The sequence below is a fragment of the Pangasianodon hypophthalmus genome, chromosome 4 (genome assembly GCF_027358585.1).
Source record: "Pangasianodon hypophthalmus isolate fPanHyp1 chromosome 4, fPanHyp1.pri, whole genome shotgun sequence".
Lineage (NCBI taxonomy): Eukaryota > Metazoa > Chordata > Actinopteri > Siluriformes > Pangasiidae > Pangasianodon > Pangasianodon hypophthalmus.
Genome location: NC_069713.1, coordinates 26,094,319 through 26,118,824, shown reverse-complemented (window position 1 = coordinate 26,118,824; position 24,506 = coordinate 26,094,319). Strand labels below are relative to the sequence as shown.

Sequence of the window (24,506 nt, the reverse complement as noted above, 5' to 3'; positions counted from 1 at the left end):
CTGCACTGCAGAAATGCAGACTTCCTTCGAGTTTTGTCTAAGCTCATATAAAATATAAATATAAAATGTTTATTATCTGTACCAGTAGATATACATTTATGTGGATAACTTAGATGTAGTGTTGACTGACAGCTTAAAGGCTTTTCAACAACCGTGTGGCATTTCTGATTCATTTTGGTGTGTAAACTGATGAATAAAACATTCAATTTAACTTATAGTAAGTTTCAAAATGACAAAAGTCCAATACAAGAACTATAATTTATATAATTTTGTCAAAATATATTTCTCATTATAGATTATATAGATTACCTCATTGTTTATTAACACATGTAAACCTTTAGCACATCAACTTTAAGAAAAACATGAATAAATTTCACCAAAATTTAACTCTGCAGAGATCCTGTTAGGTAAATAAGGAGCCAGATTAACAAACACAGCTGTAAAAACAGTGCTTTGATCAAGTTTTTGCATGAGTGTCATAGCAAGCCTAGATGCAACAGATGCAAGCCTAATAGTCTGTAAACAGTATAAATACCAGCTGTAAAATTTAGCCAACAAAACTGAGTTCACCGAATTTATAAGCGATTATTTCAGCACCGATGAAGCAATGATGAGGCTCCTGTTTGTTACAGATTTGGCCTTTAAGAATGAGCGTTTTTTTCACGTGGTTTCACGCGATTCGTCACAAATGATCACGCAACACCCTGCAGGAATGCTTCTTAGAATTTAAATTCATTTGTTGTGCTTCACACAATATCCACAGGTTGGTGGCATTCTACAACAACCACATTACCATGGCAATATTCTACCACACATGCTTTAGCCATGTTAATTTAAGTATAGTACAATAGTTGTAGTACCTATACTATGTGAATTGATCACACTCACTTTACATAATTCAATTTTGTAATTAGAAACTTGTTTAAATTATGTTTAGCATAAGCAATGCAATCACGTTTTGATGAGAAACATAATATTTTTATGTAAATCATATGTAATATTTATTCTTAAATCTATCTGATCACATAGTCCATTTTTTTCAGTGACGTTTAATGTGCTCTGCTGCTTGTTGCAAAACAGTTCTGAGAGATGTTCGCAAGCATCTGCTGGCCAAGCACAAGCATATAATGAGCTTCAGTACAAGAAACAGCACTGTTTGGTTGGAAACAGAGTATATGCTGTATACAGTATATGTCCTGGCAGAACTACTGTATCTACTAGCTAGTCATGTTTGTTCAAATGAAACATGACTGTCCCCTACTGGTCTTGTCTTTCCTGCACCCGCAGCATGCGAGTGATACTGCTCGACACAGCATGAAATTGCAGGATCCCTTTTCCTTTGACGCGCACTCTCAATGGCCACATCTGTAAATGATTTTAAATTTAGCTAACATTGTTTTACTGGATTATAGATAACCTAATGGATGATGTTCTTAGCTTGCTCGTGTTCAGGGCTGTACGCTGGTTTATTTAACAGACTTACCAGTCAGATACTCAGGATCAGGAACTGGATCAGAAAGCTCCTCGCGGCACTGTGCCTCATTTGGTACTGACGCCACCACCATGCCATCCGGAAGCTGCTGTTCTATGCCACGGGCAAAGTTCTTCTGCCTAGAAGAGGAGAGCAAGAAAGCCTTGAGCTCAGAAGCACCAGCCTGCACACATTCAGACTGACAGCTCTTTATATGAGCAAGTTCCTGTCACCACAAGATGAATTTATGACACACCATTACGGAAAAAAAATATGTGAAGAAGCTCAATACAGAAACATCATTTTCATCCCTTCAAAGGTCTGCTCTCCCAGGCTTTTTTCTGCAATCCCTCCCCAACTTTATTTTATTATACAACAGTTAGTTCTGGTCCACTAATTTGATTGGGCGAGTGGTGTTCCAAGAGTCCTTATATTTCCTATTAACAATATTAATGTGAGCTAGCTAGCCAGCTAGCTGATGTGCTATAAAGTAAGAGTGACTTCTATTTTCACTAGTGGAGGAAAAATTAACAGAATATTTGGCCATACTGTGTCTGAAATGTCACTTACTGGATATTAATTTATTGTTTATAGAACTGTTGTATAAAGCAATATGGCAAACATGCGGTTAGACTGAATATTGGCACAACTGTGATTAGCTATGGCACTCACCCTGCAGGCTCATGCCTATGATCAAATACAGCCGTGCCAATATTCAGTATGACCACACTCTTGCTCGATCGGTATTGCTTAAATGACTATGTCCTCCCTCTCAATTAAACATTTGTTCATTCATCTTCAGTAACTGTTTTATCCTGGTCAGGATCATGGTGGATCCTATCAAGAGGCTGGAATACACCGTGGACAGGATGCCAGTCTATGCAAGACCTCTACGCACACACAAATTCACACAATCATTTACACCTTGGGGCAATTTATAGTCACCAGTACACCTACCAGCATGTTTTTGGGAGGGAGGAGGAACCTGGAGGAAACTCACCCAGACACAGGGAGATCATGTGAAACTCCACACAGACACTAACCCAAGCTCAGGATCAAACTGGGGACGCTGGATCTGTACTGCTACAAAGTGCGTCTCCTTGCTGCCATGCTTTAAACATCATAAATCAACACAGTTCCCATGTGGACATATATAAAGTTTGCGTGATTTTTGATTGAGCAGTTAGGGGGGAAACGCCTGTCGACATTTCAAAATAACTACTCCCTACAAACACTGAAGAATATTATAAGCACTCTATAGAGTCAGCTTTTATTTCTTGATGTACTTAGTCCTACGGGTAGATAATATCTGAATTACTAAGTATCATTTTGGGGTATTTACACTCTTCTTTAGATATTGATACTGAATACTGTGTGCTTACTTAAATATATTTTCAAGAAATAAACACACATTTTACTCCTTACATTATAATTTAGACCCTGAAAGTACTCATTGCAAATCTCAACGGTCTCTTCTCTCATCCAGCCAATGACTATTCATCATCCAATCACTTTCATCAATGCAGAAAAAGACAAAAGAATCACACTAATTCATCATCAGCTGTGACGTTCTCATGCTATAGAGTGTAGTTAATGCTCTAGTTATCCAAGGTGTGAACTCCATCTAATTTGCTAGTGTTCACTGGCCAGTTTAGACTTCCATCAATTCCACTAGGTAACATAACTGGCTAGGCAGCAAGTCAAATTCTAGCTAATGGTAAATATTGCTTTTACTTGGTAAACATTTACTTTTTACTTTTAATAGTTGAGTACTTTTAAAAAGGAGCAACATTTTTACTTTCACTTGAGTACATTTTGGCTGGATACTTCCACTTTTAATTGACATATTATCTAGACTTTAACATAAGTATAATTTCTCAGTACTTTATCCACCCCTTCACCCTCCTAGAATATTAAACTGAATTTTAAATTTAAAGTTTAAACATCTTGCAGCTTACTAGACATTTCTAGATAATTCATCTTTGCGCATAGTAATTTATTATAATTTCCCTATGTGATAAAAGTATCATAAAAAAATCACTACCGCTAAATCTATTTGGACACTAACAAATAATTCATAGCATCCCCACTGCAGCTCTCCATAACTATAATGCAATATTTAAAATTTGGAAAAAAAATCAACCAGTTTTCAGCAGACAGATTAAGTTCTATATCCTGAAAACATCTGTTTCTGCTGCCCAACTGAATTTATAGCTTTACACAACCTAATTCACTCTGCAAGGTCTACTGTCATATCTCATTAGGAACTGGACTCAGATTGGAGAATAGCATTATCTTAGAATACACAAAGCTCCATCTAATTAGGCTTAAACAAGAACAGGAAGAAGGCTAGAGGCATATAAGAAGCATTTGATCTTAAATTGGAAACGAGAAGTGGTAAGCACTGTGGAGCGGCTGTCATTTGTGCCTTGGTAAACACGCATGATGGTGCACAGCTTTGTTGACACTTAGCCCTTGTTTCCAGGCACAATAATGACATTGGCAAAGTAAACTATTCCTGCTCTTGTGCTGCAAAAAACTCATTATCCAAAGACGGAAATATCTGTAAATCTATGAAGCAGTTACCGAGGTATAGTGTGAGACTATTTTGTAACTAAACTGAATGGCTCAAGTGCCTTTAAGGAACATTATTTATCAAAATGTTTGCTTCGCTGTAAACATGTTAGATTTTTTACGTTTTTAACAGACTGTCTCTGGATTGGGTGAGGCCCTGTCTTACTATCCAGTGTACAACAAATCACTGCATGATAATACAACAATTAACAATTTATGTTATTTCTCATGGTACCATGGATATCTGTCATCTTCCTCAACAATATTTCCATTCAAACTTAGATTAAACTTCACACATAAATAAAATGTTACCAACAAAGCTGCATATCTAGTGCTCCAGCTCTAGTTAATGAACAGTATGTATGTATGTGTCCTACATCCATGGACCTTCATAATATTCTCATATATACATATATATATATAAACACACATACTAGTGCTGAAACTAATGGTTATTTTGATAATTGATTATCAATTAATTTCTAGCAGTGACTTGTTCAATTATTCATAAAAACGTGTTCAGTTAAATTTATAATTTAATTGAACAAGTTTTTCATAAATAAAGCTAATATCCACTGGCTGTCTCACTAATCGAAGCACTCACATGCTAAAGTACATTTTTCTTCTTCATGTTTGCATGAATCATTTTCAACACACGGAACTGACACGGAAGTTTTAAGTTTTAAGTTTTAAGACTCTTAAGTGGCATCAGCACAATGCATAAAATCATGCAGATACAGATCCAGGGCTTTAGTTAATTTTTACATCAAACATCAGCATTTTTTCAATCATTTTTGAAAAAAAAGAAAACATGATCTCAGTGACCGTGGCATGTTTGTTGGTACCAGATGGGCTGGTTCAAGTATTTCAGAAACAGCTGATCTCCTGGGATTTTTACATGCACAACGCTCTCACAGACTGGTGCCAAAAACACAAACATCATTGAGGGGAGGTTCACAATTATTGTTTGATGTGAACATTAACTAAAGTGTTTGACCTCTATCTGCATGATTTTATGCATTGCTCTGCTGCCAAATGACTGAATGACTGCATGTTCCTATTAAAGTGGACAGTGAGTGTACATCATGTATTTTAAGAGAAAATTAAATTGATTCAGATAGCTTAACTACTTGTGGTGTGAAATGACATACTGCATGTCACAGTGTACTATAATATAGACCAATTAGTCAATAATTAAATTCTATCAAAATTCTATTATATTTGTTCTTTTATAAAACACACATTCTCCAGTGTTTCTATTTACATTTAGATGACATCAACTATTATTTTTTTCCAATGAAATCCTTTCTTATCTGTGTACCTGTTATACACCGATCAGCGATAACATTAAAATCTCTGACAGGTGATGTGAATAACATTGATTATCTCGGTACAGTGGCAACTGTCAAGGGGTGGAATATATTAGGTACCAAGTGAACAGCCAGTTCTTGAAGTTGATGTGTTGGAAGCAGGAAAAATGGGCAAGCATTAGGATCTGAGCGATACTGACACAAGGCCAAATTGTGATGGCTAGATGACTGGGTCAGAGCATCCCCAAAACAGCAGGTCTTGTGAGGTGTTCCTGGTATGCAGGGTTAGTAGTAGGTGGTCCAACAAAGGACAGCCGAACTGGTGTACTGGCGACAGGGTCATGGGTGCCCAAGGCTCGTGGTGATGCATGTCGGGAGCGAAGTCTAGCCTGTCTGGTCCGATCCCACGGAAGAGCTACTGTAGCACAAACTGAAAATCTGAAAAAAGCTGAAAATCTTAATGCTGGCTATGAAAGAAAGGTGTCAGAACACACAGGGCGTCACAGCTTCCTACGTATGGGGCTGTGCAGCCGCAGACTGGTCAGAGTGCCCATGCTGACTCCTGTCCACTGCCAAAAGTGACTAAAATGGCATGTGAGCATCAGAACTGAACCATGAAGCAATGGAAGAAGGTGGCCTTTTTCTTTTCTGTGTGTTGCTTAAATGGGGAAGAGATGGCACCAGGATGCACTATGGCAAGAAGTAAAGGTAGGTAAGCTGGTGGAGGCAGTGTGATGCTCTGGGCAATGTTCTGCTTGGAAACCTTGGTTCCTGGCATTCATGTGGATGTTACTTTGACATGTACCACCTACCTAAACATTCTTGCAGCCCAAGTACACCCCTTCATGGCAGCAGTATTCCCTAATGGCAGTGGCCTCTTTTAGAAGGTTAATGCCTGCTGCCACACTGCAAAAATGTTCAGGAATGGTTTAAGGAACATGACAAAGAGTTCAAGGTGTTGACTAGGCCTCCAAATTCCTCATCTCTCAATCCAACTGAGCATCAGTGGGATGTGCGGGACAAACAAATCTGATCCATGGAGTATCCACCTCACAACTTACAGGACTTCAAGGATCTGCTGCTAACATCTTGGTGCCAGATACCACAGCACACCTTCAGAGGTCTTGTGGAGTCCATGCCTCGATGGGTCAGAGCTGTTTTGGTGGCACAAGCGGGACCTACACAATATTAGGCAGGTGGTTTTAATGTTATGGCTAATTTGGTGTACAATAACCCATTTAAATGTAGAGTAATAATTACAAGCATGGCACAGAAACTGAGAAAACCAATGATGGCATTCACTCAAATGGAATGTTGTCAAATAGAAAAAAAGCACATGTAAGCAGGTTGTAAGTAAATCAATGAAAAAAAAATTATAGCTTGTGACTAAGAAATCAAATCATCAATGCCATTATCACAACATTTAATCCAAGAACAGCAGGAAGCATTTTATTTTTCTTAAACTTTTTATGGTGCACCCAGAAGAAAAGTTGAGCTACAGGAATGCACATTAAAGATTAATAATAACTTTGTTTAATAATGACTTCATCCTCAAAGAGAACAGGAAAAAAACCCTAAATAATCCACACCAAGTCTTCATAAATATCCAGACCAAATTTTGATTCAAAATAGTCATTTTCAACACAGCAGGGTTGCTAGACAGATGAAGTAAAAGAAGGATGAAGGAAAAAAAAGACTGATCTTCTTCTAGTCACTGTACCCTCAGATTACCTCATGATATGTTGGATTGTTTATCAAAATGCCAATTCAGAACAGATGTATATTACCTGGGGTTATTTCTACTGGTCATTTACTAAAAGGTAAAATAATGGCATAATCCTTCCAGACCGGGATTCTTACTTCCATTCTTCGTGCATGTGCAGTCTGTAAAAATGATGACATGACCGATTCAGAGTGGATTAAATCCCAGAGGTAACAAACCTCCCTATGTAAAAGTAGTCCAATCTGAAAAATGCTTTCAAGACAGCGTGAAAGTTTTCAGCTGCATACTGATGGTGCACTGTCAATTGCTGTGCACAACTGGCATGATCCCAATATAGAAAATAATGTACTCTATGTTTTTGCTTTTAGTCTTACATTGCACTGCATTCTGTGGGTATGATGTGTATTACTTTGTTTTCTCACATAAGTGTTCCATAGTGGTGTAAAGGTACAAACAAAATTGAAACCAGTATACTGGTTCAACAGTCTTGTAGCTCATTACTAGCCTAAGCTTAACCCATATTTCGCCATGAATAAAAGGGCACTCATTATGACACTGCACCTGCTGTATATGTGATAGATTAATTTTCTGTGGAGAGAGTAACTGGGAGACGTTGCTCGTAATCATGATCCACCGCTCTGTTAATGAGAACAAAGACCAGTAAAATATTCATTAAAAATGGCTCAGGCCATGCTGTGCATGAGAGAGGTGGAGAGCCAGAAGAGAGCTGAAGTAATTAGGAATGGCTGTGTTTATAGCCTGCACTGCTTTTAGGTAGACGGTCTCAGGACAGCTGGAAAGGAAAAAGCAAAGAGGTTTAACAGCAACAGAACTATACTGAACAGAAACAAGGCAGCACACTGGGGAAAGGGCTGCATGGGCTAGGAAAATGAACATGAAAACGATAACTGCAAAATGTCCTCTCCTTGGCATGTGAGGCATTTGGAAAAACATTTGTTAGGTCTGTTTATCTTGCTAATGCCAGCCTCCTCCACATTCACGGTGATGGGAGACAAACCGTGTGGCGTAATCCAAGTAAAAATATCACAACAGAATGTGAGAGAGTGAAAGAGTGGGAAAAGAGAGATGGAAGGCAGAGTCTGGGGTAATTTATGGATAGAAACATTGTCTGCAGCATGACAAGCATCCAGTGGAGAAAAGTCATTTTGTGCATGTAGGCAATCCACATTTCAAGCAATGTGCCATCATGTGTGTGTCTAAGTGTGCGTGCATGTGAATCTAAACAACACTCATTCCCCCCAACACAAGTGCAGTAGGTGTTCTGGACACTAGCCCAATATATCAGCACTCTGCTATTATTTCCCTCCATTTACTGCTCCATCTAGGCACTCAAAACCAGAGCTACTCAAAATAAAACATCTTATATCGGTTGCAGTTTTCAAGTTTACTTGTTTATTGAGTGAGACAGACTGTAGTAAAAAAGACTGGACATGATCCTACAACTGTCTGAAACATAAATCAGGCATAAAACATTAATAATGAAACACAGAGGCAGCTCCTGTATGTCCTGTTATCCTTTTTTCAATACAAAGCACAGTCATAAGTGCTAGACAGTCACTATACAGTATTCATAAATTACTGATTTCTTATGAGACAGATTCACTAGATTCAATCTTCTGGAAAAGATCATTTGAATTGATCTACATGGTAGTTCATTCCTTGCCTTAATACAAGTCTTCAGTCTTTCATACTATACCTATAATCTGAACATCACAATAGATACAACACACATCAAACATGCAAGGGATCCCAGAGTTGAAGGCAGCTGAATCAGACCATCAGCCTTGAGCTGAAGTTATTTTTATGTTCTTCCTGGTCAAAGCTGCCTATTTGAGATATTTACTAAAAGTAGCACAAGGCAAAAGTGCTTTTTCTCTTTTCCTTTTTTTTTCTTTTTCAACTTCCATGCTAACAAGTCCATGTTAAATTACCTGCATCCTATATTTACACTCTGTACACGCTAGGGGTTGCATAGACTAGTTGACAAATTCACTAGTTGTAGCTGGGGGGAAGTCTACTAGTTGGGGCAGTGGGAAAAAAAAACAGTGAGGTGAATGGTAAAGAAAGTAAGGTACACAGTCAACTACAGTCAAAAGTCTTTATTTTCGTTAGCTTTAATGGACCATTAACACTTCGATTTCACCTCGTTCCACTTTTAGTAAACATTTTGGTATGCGTGAGCATGATATAAATATAGTTAAAACTCTGTCTGCTCCCAATGGAATTCCTCCCACCGTTAATTTTGTTGTCCTTTAAATAAAACTCTTGCACTATGGCAGAGTGAATTCTGTTGTGACCAGCATTGTGTGCAATAGAGCTTTTGGAGCCACAGGTTGCATGTCACTATTCAATCCTATCCCACTCTATCCCACTCAGCTATAGTTCAGAGTCAAATCTGTGGCATATGCCAGGTCAAAGAGGCTGATCCAGACTCCCTGTTCCGTACTTAGTTGAACTCACACAGTACAATATTAGTGATGATATCACATCAGTGATAAATATGAACAGAATAAGAGGGTTTTCTTTAGTTCAACAGATTAAATTCTCCAGCAATAAAACTACACCTTGGCCTGAAGATTTCAACTCATTTCCATCATCTAATAATATTTTTCATCTTTGCCAGTTTGAATGGTCTTGGCCAAGTGCCAAGAAAGGGTTCTCTAGCTCCCTTTCAGCACAACCTTCTGGTGGTTCATTACCTAGCACCCTTAAACTAAGCTTTAATGGCAACCTCAGTTCTCACTCTTCACACTGTGCTCTTTGTTACGTCTGGAAGTCTAGCAGGTGGAGACTTACACATAATCTTAACATTAAATGACAAATCACCAAGGCATACTGACATTACATATCACGGTACATTTAGAAATGTGAAACAGTCATCAGGGGTTGACAAATCTTAAATTCATTAGCTAGGCCAACAAGCAAGTGAAAGTGCCAATGAGTTATCATGTCCCGTGGTTTGCTCACCTGAAAGTCCAATTAACAAGGCTAAAAAGCAGCAACTGATGCAATTCAACCCAAAATTATGACAATATACAGCAATTATGTGCATTAATACAGAGTATGGAAACTACGTGAGTACTTGAATCCATGGGAGGGACACCTTTTTTTTAGCCTTTTCTTTATCCTCATCTCTGGTCATGAAGAATTATGTTCATGGCAGAAGGGTTTTGGCTAACATTTCAGCTATGAGATCTTTCTGTTATTTGAGTCTGACTAGCATCTTCACTTTTGAGACTGTGTGTTGTGCTAGCATTAGATAAAGGCTGATTTATCTGCCTATAACTCTGGGATTTCTTGCATGTTTGATGTGTGTTGTACCTATAGTGATGTTCAGATTATGGGAATAGTTTTTCTGCTGCACTATACTGCATTTTGCTCAGCATAGTAACTATTTTCACATCCCTTTGTATTCCTGATTCTTACCAACAGCCAGACCACATTCTCTGTGTGTAGTTCAGCAGGTGGAGGGATTCAGAAAAGAGTAGCGCGTGCCACAGTTTGAAGTGCTTTAGACCACTGAGAAAGGTATGAATTGGTGCGTGTTACTATCTATCAAACATATCAAACTATAAATTTCTTTCGAAAAGTCAATAGCGAGTAGAGTAGTTTCATACAGTATTTTCTATTTGAAAGTCAAAAGCAAAAAAAAAAAAAAAGACATGAGTAACCATTATATCATCAGAATATTGAACCTCCTTGTCCATAAGGCAACTGTGAATAAAAAAATGATACGCAGTGGATACGTAATGTACTTGTTCCAGGCTAGTGAAACGTCCACGCCTGAATCATAGTACTGAATGCAGGGCTTAATTCTCTTCCCTCTTGGACTCACAGAACAAAGAGAATAAGTAAATATAATACAGTGTTCTCTTTTCAACTTAAAATAACTTTCCAGGCTCAAAAGTAATACCCTACCAAATCTTCTATTTTGATTAAGCAGCTGTAATATTTACTTTTTTTCATGAGCTAAAAAAATATATTTTAATGCTGTTCTACCTCCAAAATCATTGTTTTACACCCAGCTTGCCTAACATGTCCAAGGCAGTGACTTCCAAGCAAAAAGAAATGATATTGTTGACAATGGTTTGACACCAATGCTCACACTGCTTGCATGGTAAAAGTATAGACCCCATGGATAACTACATTTTTACTACAGTTCTCATAGTCTGCTCATAGTACATGTCTGATTAAGAGCCTTCAGCTGTTTCTTTACTGCACTGTCAGCCATCTTAATTCTGACTGAGTTCCCATTCTGAATATATGAATTCACAGTCAGTGTGTTACGCATCACAATCGTGATTAAACGCCATTTCAAAGCACAACAAATAGGCTAGATGACAGCCCAAAAACTGTGGAGTGTGCTTTTGAGAAAAGGCATTTTGAGAAATGGAAAAAGCTGAAGTCTGAAAACTGAAGTCATGACGTCTCAGTAGACTTCATGTGTCTAATTTTCCTACTCTAACATTTTGCCATTTTGGACAAAGGTGAACCAGAATTGCCCTCGTGTTTCCTAGTTAAATTACAATACAGTCTGTCTTTACCAATTCGGAAGCAATAAAAAGATGGTACATGCATTGAAATTTTCATTGCCAAATCTTCTTTCTTTTTCATTGCTCATTTCTGCTTTGAAGAGTACCATTTCACCTTATGTAGTATTCCCATTTACTCAAGATCTGAGAAGCATAATCCTTAATTATTTTAATTCTGCTTTAATTTAATAACGCTTTAACCATTCCTATTTGCACTGATAGATTTTTGACGACTGATCTTCCTCAAAGCAGAATAGCAGCATAGTCCCCTGTCCCCATCTTTTCTGAGCACCAATGCTTTGACTATTTCCTTAAGTTTGAAATTAATTGTCACAGTACTCTGGTATTTCATCAAAGATTAATGAAGAAACTTGCAGCATAAGCAGTACCACTGCAGCTTCCTTTTGTTCCCTGCAAACTGCAAGTTCCATCTGTCCTAATTAAATCCAATTAAAGCAAACTTTCCCATGGTCACTTTCCATTCGTTTCTAAGTACTTCACTTAGAACTTTACGTTAGGCTGGGCATCCCAAAAGGTGCACCTGAGTGGCACTGAGTGAGAGATGGAGTGCACAGAGGCCAGTTGTGCTTTTCATAGCTTGTCGACACCCACCGTCTCTCTCTGTGCTTTGAAATGAGATCAGAGCATTTGATATTTGCCTTCTTGATAATAACAAGTTCCACTTGCACTCTGTAACTTTTTTTTTTCCCTCTACTATTCGCCCACATGCCTCTCTAACCCATTCCCACAACAACCACAGGATGCACAGTATAATAATGAAAATGACTTTAGATAGCATCTAAATATAATTCAGGGGCTGTACAAGACAGTACAGTAGAGAACAAAACAACATGTTGGAGGCCATTAGAAGAGCATCCATAACATTTTATTTAGAATTAGACTATATTAGGCTGGTGTCATATAGCACTATGACTTATGGGATTTAGCAGCAGTTATCTTGAAAGTAAGCCAGATAATTATTCATTTGTAGAGGTAGGCAGGAAGTATCTGAACAAATAGAACACCTGTACATAGCTTACTGCATTTTTAATGGAGTACTAAAAAACAATTAAACAATCAAAAACCACACAAAACAAAGTTAAAACAAGATGTTTACTGTAACTTTGATGGCATAATGGTTTTAACCAGTCCTAATAGGTGTATCATTATGTGTGAGTTCTCTGAAAAGGCTCCTAACAGTGAAACAGTGGGGTGGCTGCTGGGAGCCAATTATTCTAGTGTCGAATGTTTCTCAAAGTAAGAAGTGGAAGCTCTGCAACAGCGAGAAAAACAATTATCACATGCAGTCATATTTCTGTTTGGACATGTCTCAAGCCTCTTAATTATGAGCGGGTGCAGGCTGGCAAATTTTCAACTATTATTCCATATACACTTATTATTCAGGTTGATGGAATAAATTGTAATAAGATCTATTTTATCGAGTGATGTCAAATGCTAACATGAACTGTGCAGCCAATCCAGACAGGTGAGATGCTAGTTAGAACAATGATCAGGTCTGTCTAGTAGTATTAAGGTGACAAAGCATTTTTCAAGATAATACAAATCGGGACAACTGGCCATTCAAAATCACAGATATAACTGAAAACCTGTAAAGACATAATGTTATGGCAGAAGGAGTCAGTGAAGAGACAGAGGAAGATTCTGTGACAAGAACAAATAAGTCATTGCATCACTTCCTACCTGAAGGTAGCCTTAAGGATCTGGCCTGTGGTGATCTCCTTGGTGCGGTTGTCATAGCCATAGAAGACATCTCCAAACATGGTTTGATTGGCTGGAGTGCCAGCTGTCTCGCCACAGTCCACTCCTTCAGTGCAGGATTCAGACAGAGGCAAACATGTGCGGCCATCCGCCCCACGCTTATAATCCTCAATGCAGCTGCAGGGGTGGGATTGGTATTCATATTTTATTTCAGAATCTGTATTGCAAGTCAGTGTTAAAAAATGTAGAAACACAACAACAGCAATAATATAATTAGCAATACCTACTGCATTCTGATCATTAATAAAAAGGAAGAAAAATAATTGAAGTTAATGAATTAATTGTTTTAGCAATTTTATTAGGTTTTTGAACTGCATATCTGATGTTATTAAAAAAAGAATTTCTGAAAATTATTAGTTGAATATAACTCTATTTCTACTTTTTGTTTTGGAAGAATGTCCTAATTTTATCTTTAAAAAAGGTACCGAAAGGTTTTTTTGGGAGCTACATCACACAGTACTGACATTCAAAAATTGAGAAGCTGTTTAATATTTATGTTACACGTTAAAAATCCCAAAACAGCTTATTATATTAGTATGTGACTCATGCTCCCTACAGAGTGTGACGGCAGGCTGGCAGTCCACGCACAAAAGAAGCACAATGCTCCTCACACGACTGCCGCCAGGGTGCTGAACGGACAGCACCGGTTCAGCACCCGTATTGTTTTGGACAGCTTGGGTGCGCGTGGCTGTGAAGCGGAGCGAGGAAATTCAACTCAGCTGGCAGCCAATGAGTGCTGCGGCAATCATCTACCCTCCTTTGAGAGCGACCGCTGTGCCCTCTTCGTCCCCCTGCCGCTCTGCTGCCGTCTGCTCGCCGCACTCAGCTCCGGGACTACCATGCCCTCAACCCACTTCACCAGCCACTTTCACCCCCACTTGATGTTGCACCCATTTCTAAAATAAAGAGCACGTTCCCCTCACTCCTGCTTCGTGGTATCTTTGTTCTGCCTTTCTGTGGTCCTGTGCTGTCACAAGAGTTCACTGCCAATTTAAAAAGAACAGGGTATCATGTCTACACCAGAATCGGTGTCCAACTACAATTCCCAGAATACTACCTAAAAACATGGCTGCCGAGAATTACAATACCCAGTCACCACAGACTCTCCTATGTTCACATTCACCTGATTACTGATCACACACTCCTGGACTCAATTACCATCACAGTTACAGTCACAGTATACAAGGACTAACACCACGCACTCATTGCGAAGTATACGCTCTGTGTCTTTTGTACCAGTCTATACAAAGCAGTTGATTCTTTGCTTGTCTTCCTGGTTTTCAACCTAGTTTCTGGTTCCCCTTCAGGAACTCGAGCTGCGTCACGAAACGCTATGGGAACGCCCCCGCGTGACCGCGCTCTGAATCACGTGTCTAATCCGTCCAATGGATGGGCGAGACGTCACGGGCGGGGTGACGTAGCGACCCGGAAGCATAAAAGCCCGAGCGGCGAGCCCCGCGTTAGCTTCCTGTTTTCAGCAAGCGCTCTGTGTTTATTGTCTGTCTATTTTTTGTCTGATTGGTGTTTTATCGTTGGCATGCCTAAAGCCAAGGATAAGACGAAGGGCGAGAGCGGGCAGCGCTTCAGGCCGTGTGTTCCTCCCTGTCCGCGATTTATTACGGGCGGGGATACACACAGTCTGTGCGTTGCCTGTTTGGGAGCGGAGCATGTTCAGTAGGCTCTCGAGGGAGCCGGCTGCGCACATTGCGAGCGTTTACCGCTGCGCACTCTCCGCTCCCACTGGGCTCTCTTTGAGGAGGGAGCCCTCACTAGCGTGCCTCGCGGTGCCGGCCCCGCTTCTGCCGAGGCAGAGCGGCGGTTGCGCTCGTGGGGCTCGCAGATGGACCTGGCGGAGGGAATGGAGACGGGCCCGTCCCTTTCTCCTTCCTCACCCTCCAGGTCCTCTGTCCCCTCCCTGGGCTCGGAAGCACGCTCTGCGGTTTCTTCCCCCCGGGGAGCGGACTCGGCGCTCCACCTATCGTCCTCCGAGGAGGTCGATGTGGAGAGCGTCGACCCTGAGCCGCAGTCTCCTCAATACGGGGAGCTGCTCGAGGTGGTGGCGCGGGCAGTCGCTAAGCTTAGCATTGACTGGCCCGCTGAGTCACGGCCTGAGCCTCAGGGCTCTAGACTGGAGGAGCGTTTTTTGCGCAGTAGGCCGCCACCTCCGCCCCGGAGCCTGCCCTTTTTTCCGGACCTCCACACTGAGGTGTCGAGGTCCTGGAATAGGCCATTTTCGGCCCGGTTGTTCAGCCCCACGTCTTCCCATTACGCTAATGTGGCGGGGCTGGACTACTCCGGCTACAGGGCGATGCCCAGGGTTGAACAGACGCTAGCCAGCTATCTGTCCCCTGCTGCTGCATCGTCCCTGAAGGCTCCGGCGTTGCCTACCAAGCCGCTGCGGACCACCTCAGCGCTGGTAGGCAAGGCGTACACGGCAGCAGGTCAGGCCGGTGCGTGTCTGCACACCATGGCGGTGTTACAGGCGTACCAGGCTGACCTGCTTAAAGAGCTGGATGAGCAGGGGGAGAGTACGTCTGAGCAGGTAGCTGAGCTCAGGCGGGCCGCTGATCTGTCCCTCCGCGCCACCAAGGAGACCGCCCGTGCTATCGGTCGGTCTATGGCAGTCCTGGTGGCGGCGGAGAGGCATCTCTGGCTGACCCTGTCCGATATGAAAGAGAAGGACAGGGTCGTGCTCATGGACGCCCCGCTTACTCTCTCGGGCCTGTTTGGCGACGCAGTAGACTCCGTCGTCGAGAGATACCAGCAGGCCCGTGCTCAGGCGGCGGCGTTCCAGCGGTTCCTCCCCCGTCGCTCTCTAGCTCGTGGGGCTGCCGGGCGGGGGCAGCCCCCTCCGTGTACGGCCCCCTCCTACAGGGAGGCCCAAAAGCAGAGCGTCGCCTCCCGAGCTCCCCCGAGGCGGGAGCAGGAGTCGCGACGACACTCTGGGCCCGGCCCTTCGGGCACTAAGGCGGATCTGAGGACCGTCCTCATGTCCAGAAGGGCCGCGGCTAAGAAGCCCTGATGGTTTTGGCCCAGGGCTTCCAAGGGCGGGCCCCTCTGGGGCGACGCGGCGTACACCTCATCTTACGGTGCCCGGGTCCCCCCAGTGCCCTCAGGAGGTCGATCTGCCAACCCTGCCACCTATGGTGCTTCAGGGCGCAGCGGTCTCCGGCGAGCGCCTCTCCCAGGTCTCGCCCAGCAACGTAGCGGGTCTGGGAGGCTCGCGGCCTCTCCTGAGGCCTTCGCAGCGGTTAGCTCATTTCCCCCATGTCGGTTCGCCGCCTCAGGGCACCCAGCTAACCGCTTCTATTACACCAGAGGTCAGTCTCGAGAGACTGATTCCCTTAGTGAGCTTTCTGGCAGTGTGGAAACTTCTGCCGAATGTGTCTCATTGGGTCCTGCGTACTGTAGAAAGAGGCTACCGAATTCAGTTCGGCTCGCCTTCACCTCGTTTTTCTGGGGTTCTTCCCACTGTGGTGGGTCCCGAGCAGGCTCTGGTATTGGAGCAGGAAGTACGTACTCTCCTGAGGAAGGAGGCCATCGAGGTGGTCCCTCCTCACGACAGGGAGTCAGGGTTCTACAGCCGGTACTTCATTGTTCCCAAGAAGGGGGGAGGGCTGCGTCCCATTTTGGACTTGCGGCAATTGAACCTCTCAGTCGCTCGACTGAAGTTCAGGATGCTTACGGTCACTCAGGTCGTGTCTCAGATCAGGTCCGAGGACTGGTTCGTCACGATCGACCTAAAAGATGCGTATTTCCACATCTCCATCCTTCCCCCGCACAGGAAGTTCCTGAGGTTCGCTTTCGGGGGCGAAGCTTACCAGTATCGGGTTCTTCCCTTCGGCCTAGCACTCTCACCCCGCACCTTCACGAAGTGCGTGGATGCTGCCCTGGCTCCTATGCGACTACAGGGCATCCGCAGACTGAACTATATCGACGACTGGTTGATTTTAGCTCATTCAGAGCAGATGGCGGCTCGGCATCGAGATGCCGTTCTCGCCCATATGAAGGGACTGGGGTTAAGACTAAACGCCGAGAAAAGCGTGCTTTCTCCAGCTCAGAGAACCGCTTATCTAGGCGTCGTGTGGGATTCGACCACGATGCAGGCACGTTTGTCTCCTGCTCGGATCGAGTCGGTCCTCACAGCGGTCGCGAGAGCGAAAGTAGGCCGGTCACTCACTGTAAAGCAGTTTCAGAGACTGCTGGGCCTATTGGCAGCTGCGTCCAACGTGATACCGTTTGGCCTGCTGCACATGAGACCCCTACAGTGGTGGCTCAAGACCAGGGGTTTTTTCTGAAACAGAGGAAACCCGCTCCGCATGATCAAGGTCACGCGGCGATGCCGCCGTGCCTTAGCTGTGTGGAGAGAACCTGGGTTCTTGTCTCAGGGCCCGGTCCTGGGAGCTCCTGGTCGCCGCGTAGTGCTAGCGACGGATGCGTCCCTCACCGGATGGGGAGCGGTCATGAGTGGCCGTCCTGCCCGTGGTCTGTGGAGCGCCCCCTTTACAGGCTGGCACTCCAGATCCTTGTGTGGTCCCAGGGGAACCTCCTCTCATTGAGAGCGGCCTACATCCCTGGTCATCTCAACGTGGGAGCGGACGCCCTGTCGAGGCAGGGGCCAGTGCCCGGGGAATGGAGACTCCACCCCGAGGTGGTGGAGCTCATATGGCGTATGTTCGGCAGAGCCCAAGTGGATCTGTTTGCGACGCAGGAGACATCGCACTGTCCCCTTTGGTTCTCTCTGATTCATCCAGCTCCTCTTGGACTGGATGCCATGGTACAGCCGTGGCCGAGGCTGCGTCTTTCCTCCGGTCGCTCTGCTCCCGGGAGTTCTGGAGAGAGTGCGCCGGGACGGAATTCGTCTACTGTTAGTAGCCCCGTTCTGGCCGGGCCGAGTATGGTTCTCGGACCTGATTTCCCTCCTAGACGGCTCCCCATGGAAGATTCCGATCAGGAGGGATCTCCTCTCACAGGCGGGGGGGCCATCTTCACCCCTGCCCGGAGCTGTGGAAGCTGTGGGTGTGGCCTCTGAGGGGGCACAACTCAGAGCTTCCGGTCTCTCAGCCGAGGTTGTGGAGACCATCCTCCAGTCCAGAGCTCCCTCTACGAGGAAACTGTACGCCCTGAAGTGGAAACTTTTCACTTCCTGGTGCGGAGACCGCCGGCTTGACCCTGTTCACTGCCCAGTTGGTACAGTGCTGGAGTTCTTGCAGGCCCGCCTCTCCGCGGGACTGACCCACTCCACCCTGAAGGTGTACGTGGCGGCTATTGCGGCCTGCCACGCCCCTCTCGATGGCCAGTCAGTGGGCAGGCACCCCTGGGTGACACGTTTCCTCCGCGGTGCGCTGAGGATCAGACCTCCAGCTCGATCTCGGGTCCCCTCGTGGGACCTGGCCGTGGTTTTAGAGGCTCTCTGCAAACCCCCCTTCGAGCCCATAGAGGAGATTTCGGACCGTCTTCTGACGTTGAAAACTGCCTTTCTCTTGACAATTTCCTCTCTTAGGAGAGTGGGGGATCTTCAGGCCCTCTCGGTGGCCCCTTCCTATTTAGACTTTGCGCCTGGTTTGGCCAAAGCATTCTTGTACCCCCAAGCGGGGTACGTACCGAAAGTCCCCTCCTCGGCACCACGGCCGGTCGTGCTGCAGGCTTTCTGTCCTCCTCCCTTTAGGGAGCCCGACCACCGGAAGCTCAATTGTACGTGTCCAGTGCGAGCACTGGACGCGTACGTCCACAGAACTGCCCTGTGGAGAAAGGCGGACCAGTTGCTTGTTTGCTTTGGTCCCCCTAAGAGGGGTTTTCCTGCTTCTAAGCAGACCCTCAGCTGGTGGATTGTAGAATCCATTTCTCTGGCTTTCGAGTCCTCTGGTCTCCCCAGTCCCCTGGGGGTCAAGGCTCACTCTACCCGAGCAGTGGCGGCCTCTAAGGCCTTTCTGGCAGGTGTGTCCTTACAGGACATCTGCAACGTGGCGGGATGGTCCACGCCCCTGACCTTTGCCAGGTTTTATGACCTAGATACCCGAGCCACTCCCGGCTCCTCTGTCCTTGTGCCTTAGGCTTGCCTCCTCCTGGAGGCAGGGACTTGTAAGTCTGGCAGCGTGGGTATACTCGTTCCCATAGCATTTCGTGACGCAGCTCGAGTTCCTGAAGGGGAACGTCTCCAGGTTACGTATGTAACCATGGTTCCCCGAGGGAACGAGACGCTGCGTCTCTGTGCCACACTTCCGGCGTCCCTGCAGCGCTTGCTTCATTTTCCAGTAAGCTAACGCGGGGCTCGCCGCTCGGGCTTTTATGCTTCCGGGTCGCTACGTCACCCCGCCCGTGACGTCTCGCCCATCCATTGGACGGATTAGACACGTGATTCAGAGCGCGGTCACGCGGGGGCGTTCCCATAGCGTTTCGTGACGCAGCGTCTCGTTCGCTCGGGGAACCATGGTTACATACGTAACCTGGAGACGTTTTCTAGGTTTTACTCTTGCCTAGTCTAATTAATGTTGTTTGTTCATCGCCTGACTCTTGCATGAATACTGACATAGCCTTTGGATTATGTCTCTGTTTTGTTTGCTAAGTTTTATATAAACAATGAACACCTGCACTTGCGTCTGTACCTGCATTGTGACAGAATACTTTGCCGTTCCATGGACTCAGCAGGTCACAACGAGTGGAACATGCTCACGCGAACAGCTATCAGAGCTGCGAGCCACCGCTCCAGCTACTCCAGTGCCACCACCAGCTGCCTCCCCATCAGCATCCCAGCTCATCGCGCATCCCAAGAAGTACTCTGATGACCCTGCAGGCTGTAAGGGTTTCATGCTTCAGTGCGCTTTACTTCGCTGGTCAAGAGGGGTCCTGGACAGTACCAAAGTCACCCAGTTCATCAACCTGCTGATGAATTTGCTATGAAGTGAAATATGAAGTGCTAACGTGGGCAACAGCCATTGGCCATTCTACTGAGGTAGCCTCAACACCACATTGCGCATCTGGACGGAGGACCCATTGGAGGGGGGTCAGTAACCCATTGCACAGAACCCATCACCTAAGTTCCCAGTGGTGCTTGGGTTCCCTTGGATGTAGGCTCACGACCCCCAAATCTCATGGTAGGAACCTGAAATCACACGCTGGTCTGCACACTGTCATGCTAACTATCTCTGCACACCCACAGTCAATATGGCCTCTACCTCCATTGAAAGACCTGAAACCTCAGCCCAAGTGATTACCCCTCCAGAATACCAAGAGTATAGGGAGATGTTTAACAAGACCTAGGCTAGTGGCCATACTCATAGCCTCTATGAACATGCTATCAATTTACAAGCGGGAGCTACACCCTCTATCTGCCAAGTAGCCACAGGCTAGGGAGGAATACATAGAGGAAGCCCTCAAACAGAGGTATATATGCCCTTCAACTTTGCCAGCTTCCGTCGGATTTTTCTTTGTGGAGGAAAAAAGGGGGTGTCCTACGGCCATGCATTAACTATCATGAGCTGAATCAAGTCACCGTCAAGTACCAGCAGAGTGAGCAGGTGTGGGAACAAGCCCACTAACATCTATAGGGTGCAGCCCAAGTCACCAAGAAAATTGCAGACAGACAGCATGGAGAGACACCCAACTATGAATGAGGTGATTGGGTATGGCTCTCCACCAGAGACCTATGGGTCACAGAGCAATGCCAAAAGTGTATGCACCACTACACTGGACCATTCAAAATCCTCCAGTGAATAAACAATCACTTACAAGCTGTAGCTACCACGGCGCAGCTGCCTAGCTCCCTCATTTCAAGTTTCCTGCCTTAAACCAGTCACTCCAGGTCCTCCTGCAGAAGGCATTCCCACCTCCACTGGACATTGATGAGCCAGCTTACACCATAAAGGAAATCCTACCCTCACGACACCAAGAGGGCTAAGCTGCAGTACCTAATAGATTGGGAGGGCAATGGACCTGAGGAAAGGTGCTGGGTACCAGGCCATGATGTGCTCAATCCCCTGCTGTGTTAATAATTTCATGCACGCCACCCTAATCATCCAGTTCCACGGCCTAGGGGGAGGCCTAGAAAAAAGCTTGCTCCCAGAGTTAGCGCTTCAGAGGGGGATTCTCTCATGTCTATGTGGGAATCGGCATGCAACTATAATTCCCAGAATACAGCACGGCCAACAAATATGGCTGCTGAGGACTACAACATCCATTCACCACAGACTCTCTCTCTCGTGCTCACATTCACCTGATTACTGATCTCACACACACTTGAAGTTAATTACCATCACAGCTATGCTCACATTATATAAGGACTCTCAAACCATATGAAGAGTCATGTTTATATGACTGTGATGGGCAAGACCTTAAATACAGCACACAAACACCCAGAGAGCAAGGTTAGGTGGTGAAACAAACATGCTCTTTATTTACAGTGCAGCAAAGGGGAAGTGGTGAGTCTCTTGTGTGGGGGGGGAAGTGAGGAGTGAAGGCATGTGGGGGCGGTGTCAGCGGCTCCGCGAGTAGCACGGCGAGCCCTAGGCAGCGGTGCTCTTTGGAGGCGGCTGGGAGGCAGGGGCGGTTTCACAGGGGATTAGGAGCTGACCGGCAGCAGACCAGGGGTGTCTTCCTCGCTGACGTCGCCTTCTAGAGGGAAACAAACAGAGAGTCAGACGTGCTGAGTTTCATTTCCCCGCCTCACAGCCCCGGGCGCTCTGACTGTCCAAAACATCGGGGGTGCTGAAGTGGGGCTGTACTTTCAGCACCTGGCCGGCAGTTGCGTGAGGAGTGTCACAAGTTTTTGGTGCGCGGGCTGCCTGCTCGCCGTCGCAATGACTAAACACAAAACAGTCTGAAAAAATTCAACATTATTCTGGTGGTTATTGGCCTCATCTGAAAGAAGAAGTCATTGCCGCTGTGGTGGGACAAACTGCTTTAGTGGACACAGAGATATGGTAGAATAAAGGTTTCTGTAGTTCATTCGGATTTGCATTCCACTCTCTCCATTATGATTATAGCTGGCATATGAAAGGCTCTCAGTGCTCTACAGTACTCACTGAGAATAGAAAATGTCTAAAGCGTGTGTGGAAAGAAAGAGCCTGAAAAAGACTTGGAACAATGTGAAATTACAACATATAAAAATTAAGAGAATCAATCAGAAACTTTTTTAGGGAAAAAAGTAAAAATAAAAAACTTAAGATAACCTAGTTGCATAAGTGTCCACACACCTAAATTAATGATTAAATTAAGGGCCATCTCCTGTGCACAGCCCGCTTCAGGTCACTCCACAGATTTTTGGTTGTATTCAGGTCTGGACTCTGGCTAGGTTATTCAAAAACATTGATCTTCTTTTGGTTAAGCCATTCCTTTTCATTCTTTCCTATTCCTTTTCAGGTGAAATTCCTTTTAACCTTCAGCTTACTAGCAGAGACCTGAAGATTTTGCACTAAAATCAACTGGTATTTGTAGCTATTGTTGCTGCAGCTCTTCCTGCAGCTCCTTTAATGTTGCCTTTGGTCTCTTGGCAGCCGGCATGGTAAGTTTTGTCTTGTTCTTGGTGATGTCACTATGGTGCTCCATTTTCTCTATTTTTTGATGATGGCCTTTACGGTGTTCCATGGTACATCTAATGTTTTGCAAATTCTTTTATATCCTTCTCATGATCGATACCTTTCAACAAGTGAGTTAGCATGCACGCTTTGTAAGCTCTTTGAGAACCATGGCTTCAGAAGTTGGATGAAACCAAGATGTGAAGAAAATCCTACAGAAACAGCTGATCTTTGGGGTTAATCAAAATAGTTTCACTGATGACAGCTGTATGACAATTACTTTTGAACATGAGACTGAATGTGACTGGTCCGTTCTGAACGCAGCCACATCCCAAGTTATAAAAGGGTGTGCACACATATGCAACCAGGTTACTGCAACTTTTTTATTTTGGTAAAATTGTAAAATATGGTGTGTTCCTGATCATATTATGTATTTCACACTATTATCATACTATTTATTTCTGTTGAAAAATAATAGCTATAAAACATTTTTGAGCATGAATTTCACATTTTTAATGTAAAATGTCCCTTCTCAGTTTTTATCTTCTTGCATTTAATAGCATAACATACCACAACGTGTTTAGCAATGGAATATTCACTGCAAATTTTTTATTATTCAGCAGCCTGGAAAATAGCATTTGATCCCCCAACTCCTATTATTTTGCCCAGTGAACTAGAAGTAGGCTATAATGGCAAAAAGTGTAAAAAAAATAGGAGTTGATGGATCAAATGTTCTTTTCCAAGCTGCCAAATAATGAGAGTGGAAGCCAGACAAATTGACAAATTTGCTGTGAATAATGTGATAATTAGGCTATTTATACAGAAATACTAGACTAGACTGCTACTCTCTACAGTTGACAGCACCAAGTGACTGGACAGGCCAATACTTTTTTATTGTGCACTTTACACAGTTAACTGTGCACATAATTTAAAGTGGGCATGAGATAGTAAACCGAAGTGATTAATTGTACTGGGTGCAAGGGATCTAGGTTAGTATGTTTTGGGTTTGAAAAAATATATATGTAATAATAATGTCATATTTATGTATTTAATATTGCCCTTGAATAACATTCCAGAGATTTTGAGTGTACAATGCGCCCAAAAAATACATTTTTAGCACGGCATGTTGTGGTTACATCAAACTTTCAGACTTTCAGTGAAAAGTCAAAAGTCATTTTATATAATATTTAAAAAGTGATGTGCACAGTTTTGGTATTTACTCCCCATTACCTGCATTTAATTCAACTCTGAATACAGCCCTAAGATTGTACTCGTGTGGTGTGAGATGCCACCCACATGCAGCTTTAAATGCAGCTGAGGTCAAATGCAGCTGAGACAGAATTGAGTCGACCCTGCTAACCTTGAGCTGTTACCAATCAGTTTGCTAAGCAACTTTTGACTGTCAAGAATATAAACACACATGTTGGAAAAAGTCTCCGTTGTCATTATCTTGGCCAATGCTCCATTTTTTCTTGTTTATTCTTTTCTCAACTCGCTCAGCTGTTTACCAGTCTCCAGTCCAGCCAGCCTATTCCTGCAGCACCACCACCACTACCAACCCTGGCCTCTCACCCACTATGTGAG

At 44.2% G+C, this 24,506-nt stretch overlaps 1 protein-coding gene across 6 annotated transcripts in view; it reads right to left on the bottom strand.

Moving 5' to 3' along the window:
* astn1 (astrotactin 1) overlaps positions 1 to 24,506 on the bottom strand; it is a 281,516-nt gene that overhangs the window by 93,997 nt on the left and 163,013 nt on the right. For all 6 annotated transcript variants that reach the window (XM_053233344.1, XM_053233343.1, XM_053233345.1 and 3 more), the window contains 2 exons: positions 13,333 to 13,527; positions 1,484 to 1,611 (listed from right to left, as the gene is read on the bottom strand). In XM_053233344.1, coding sequence (XP_053089319.1) covers positions 1,484 to 1,611; positions 13,333 to 13,527 — 323 coding nt within the window. The remainder of the gene's footprint in view (positions 1 to 1,483; positions 1,612 to 13,332; positions 13,528 to 24,506) is intronic.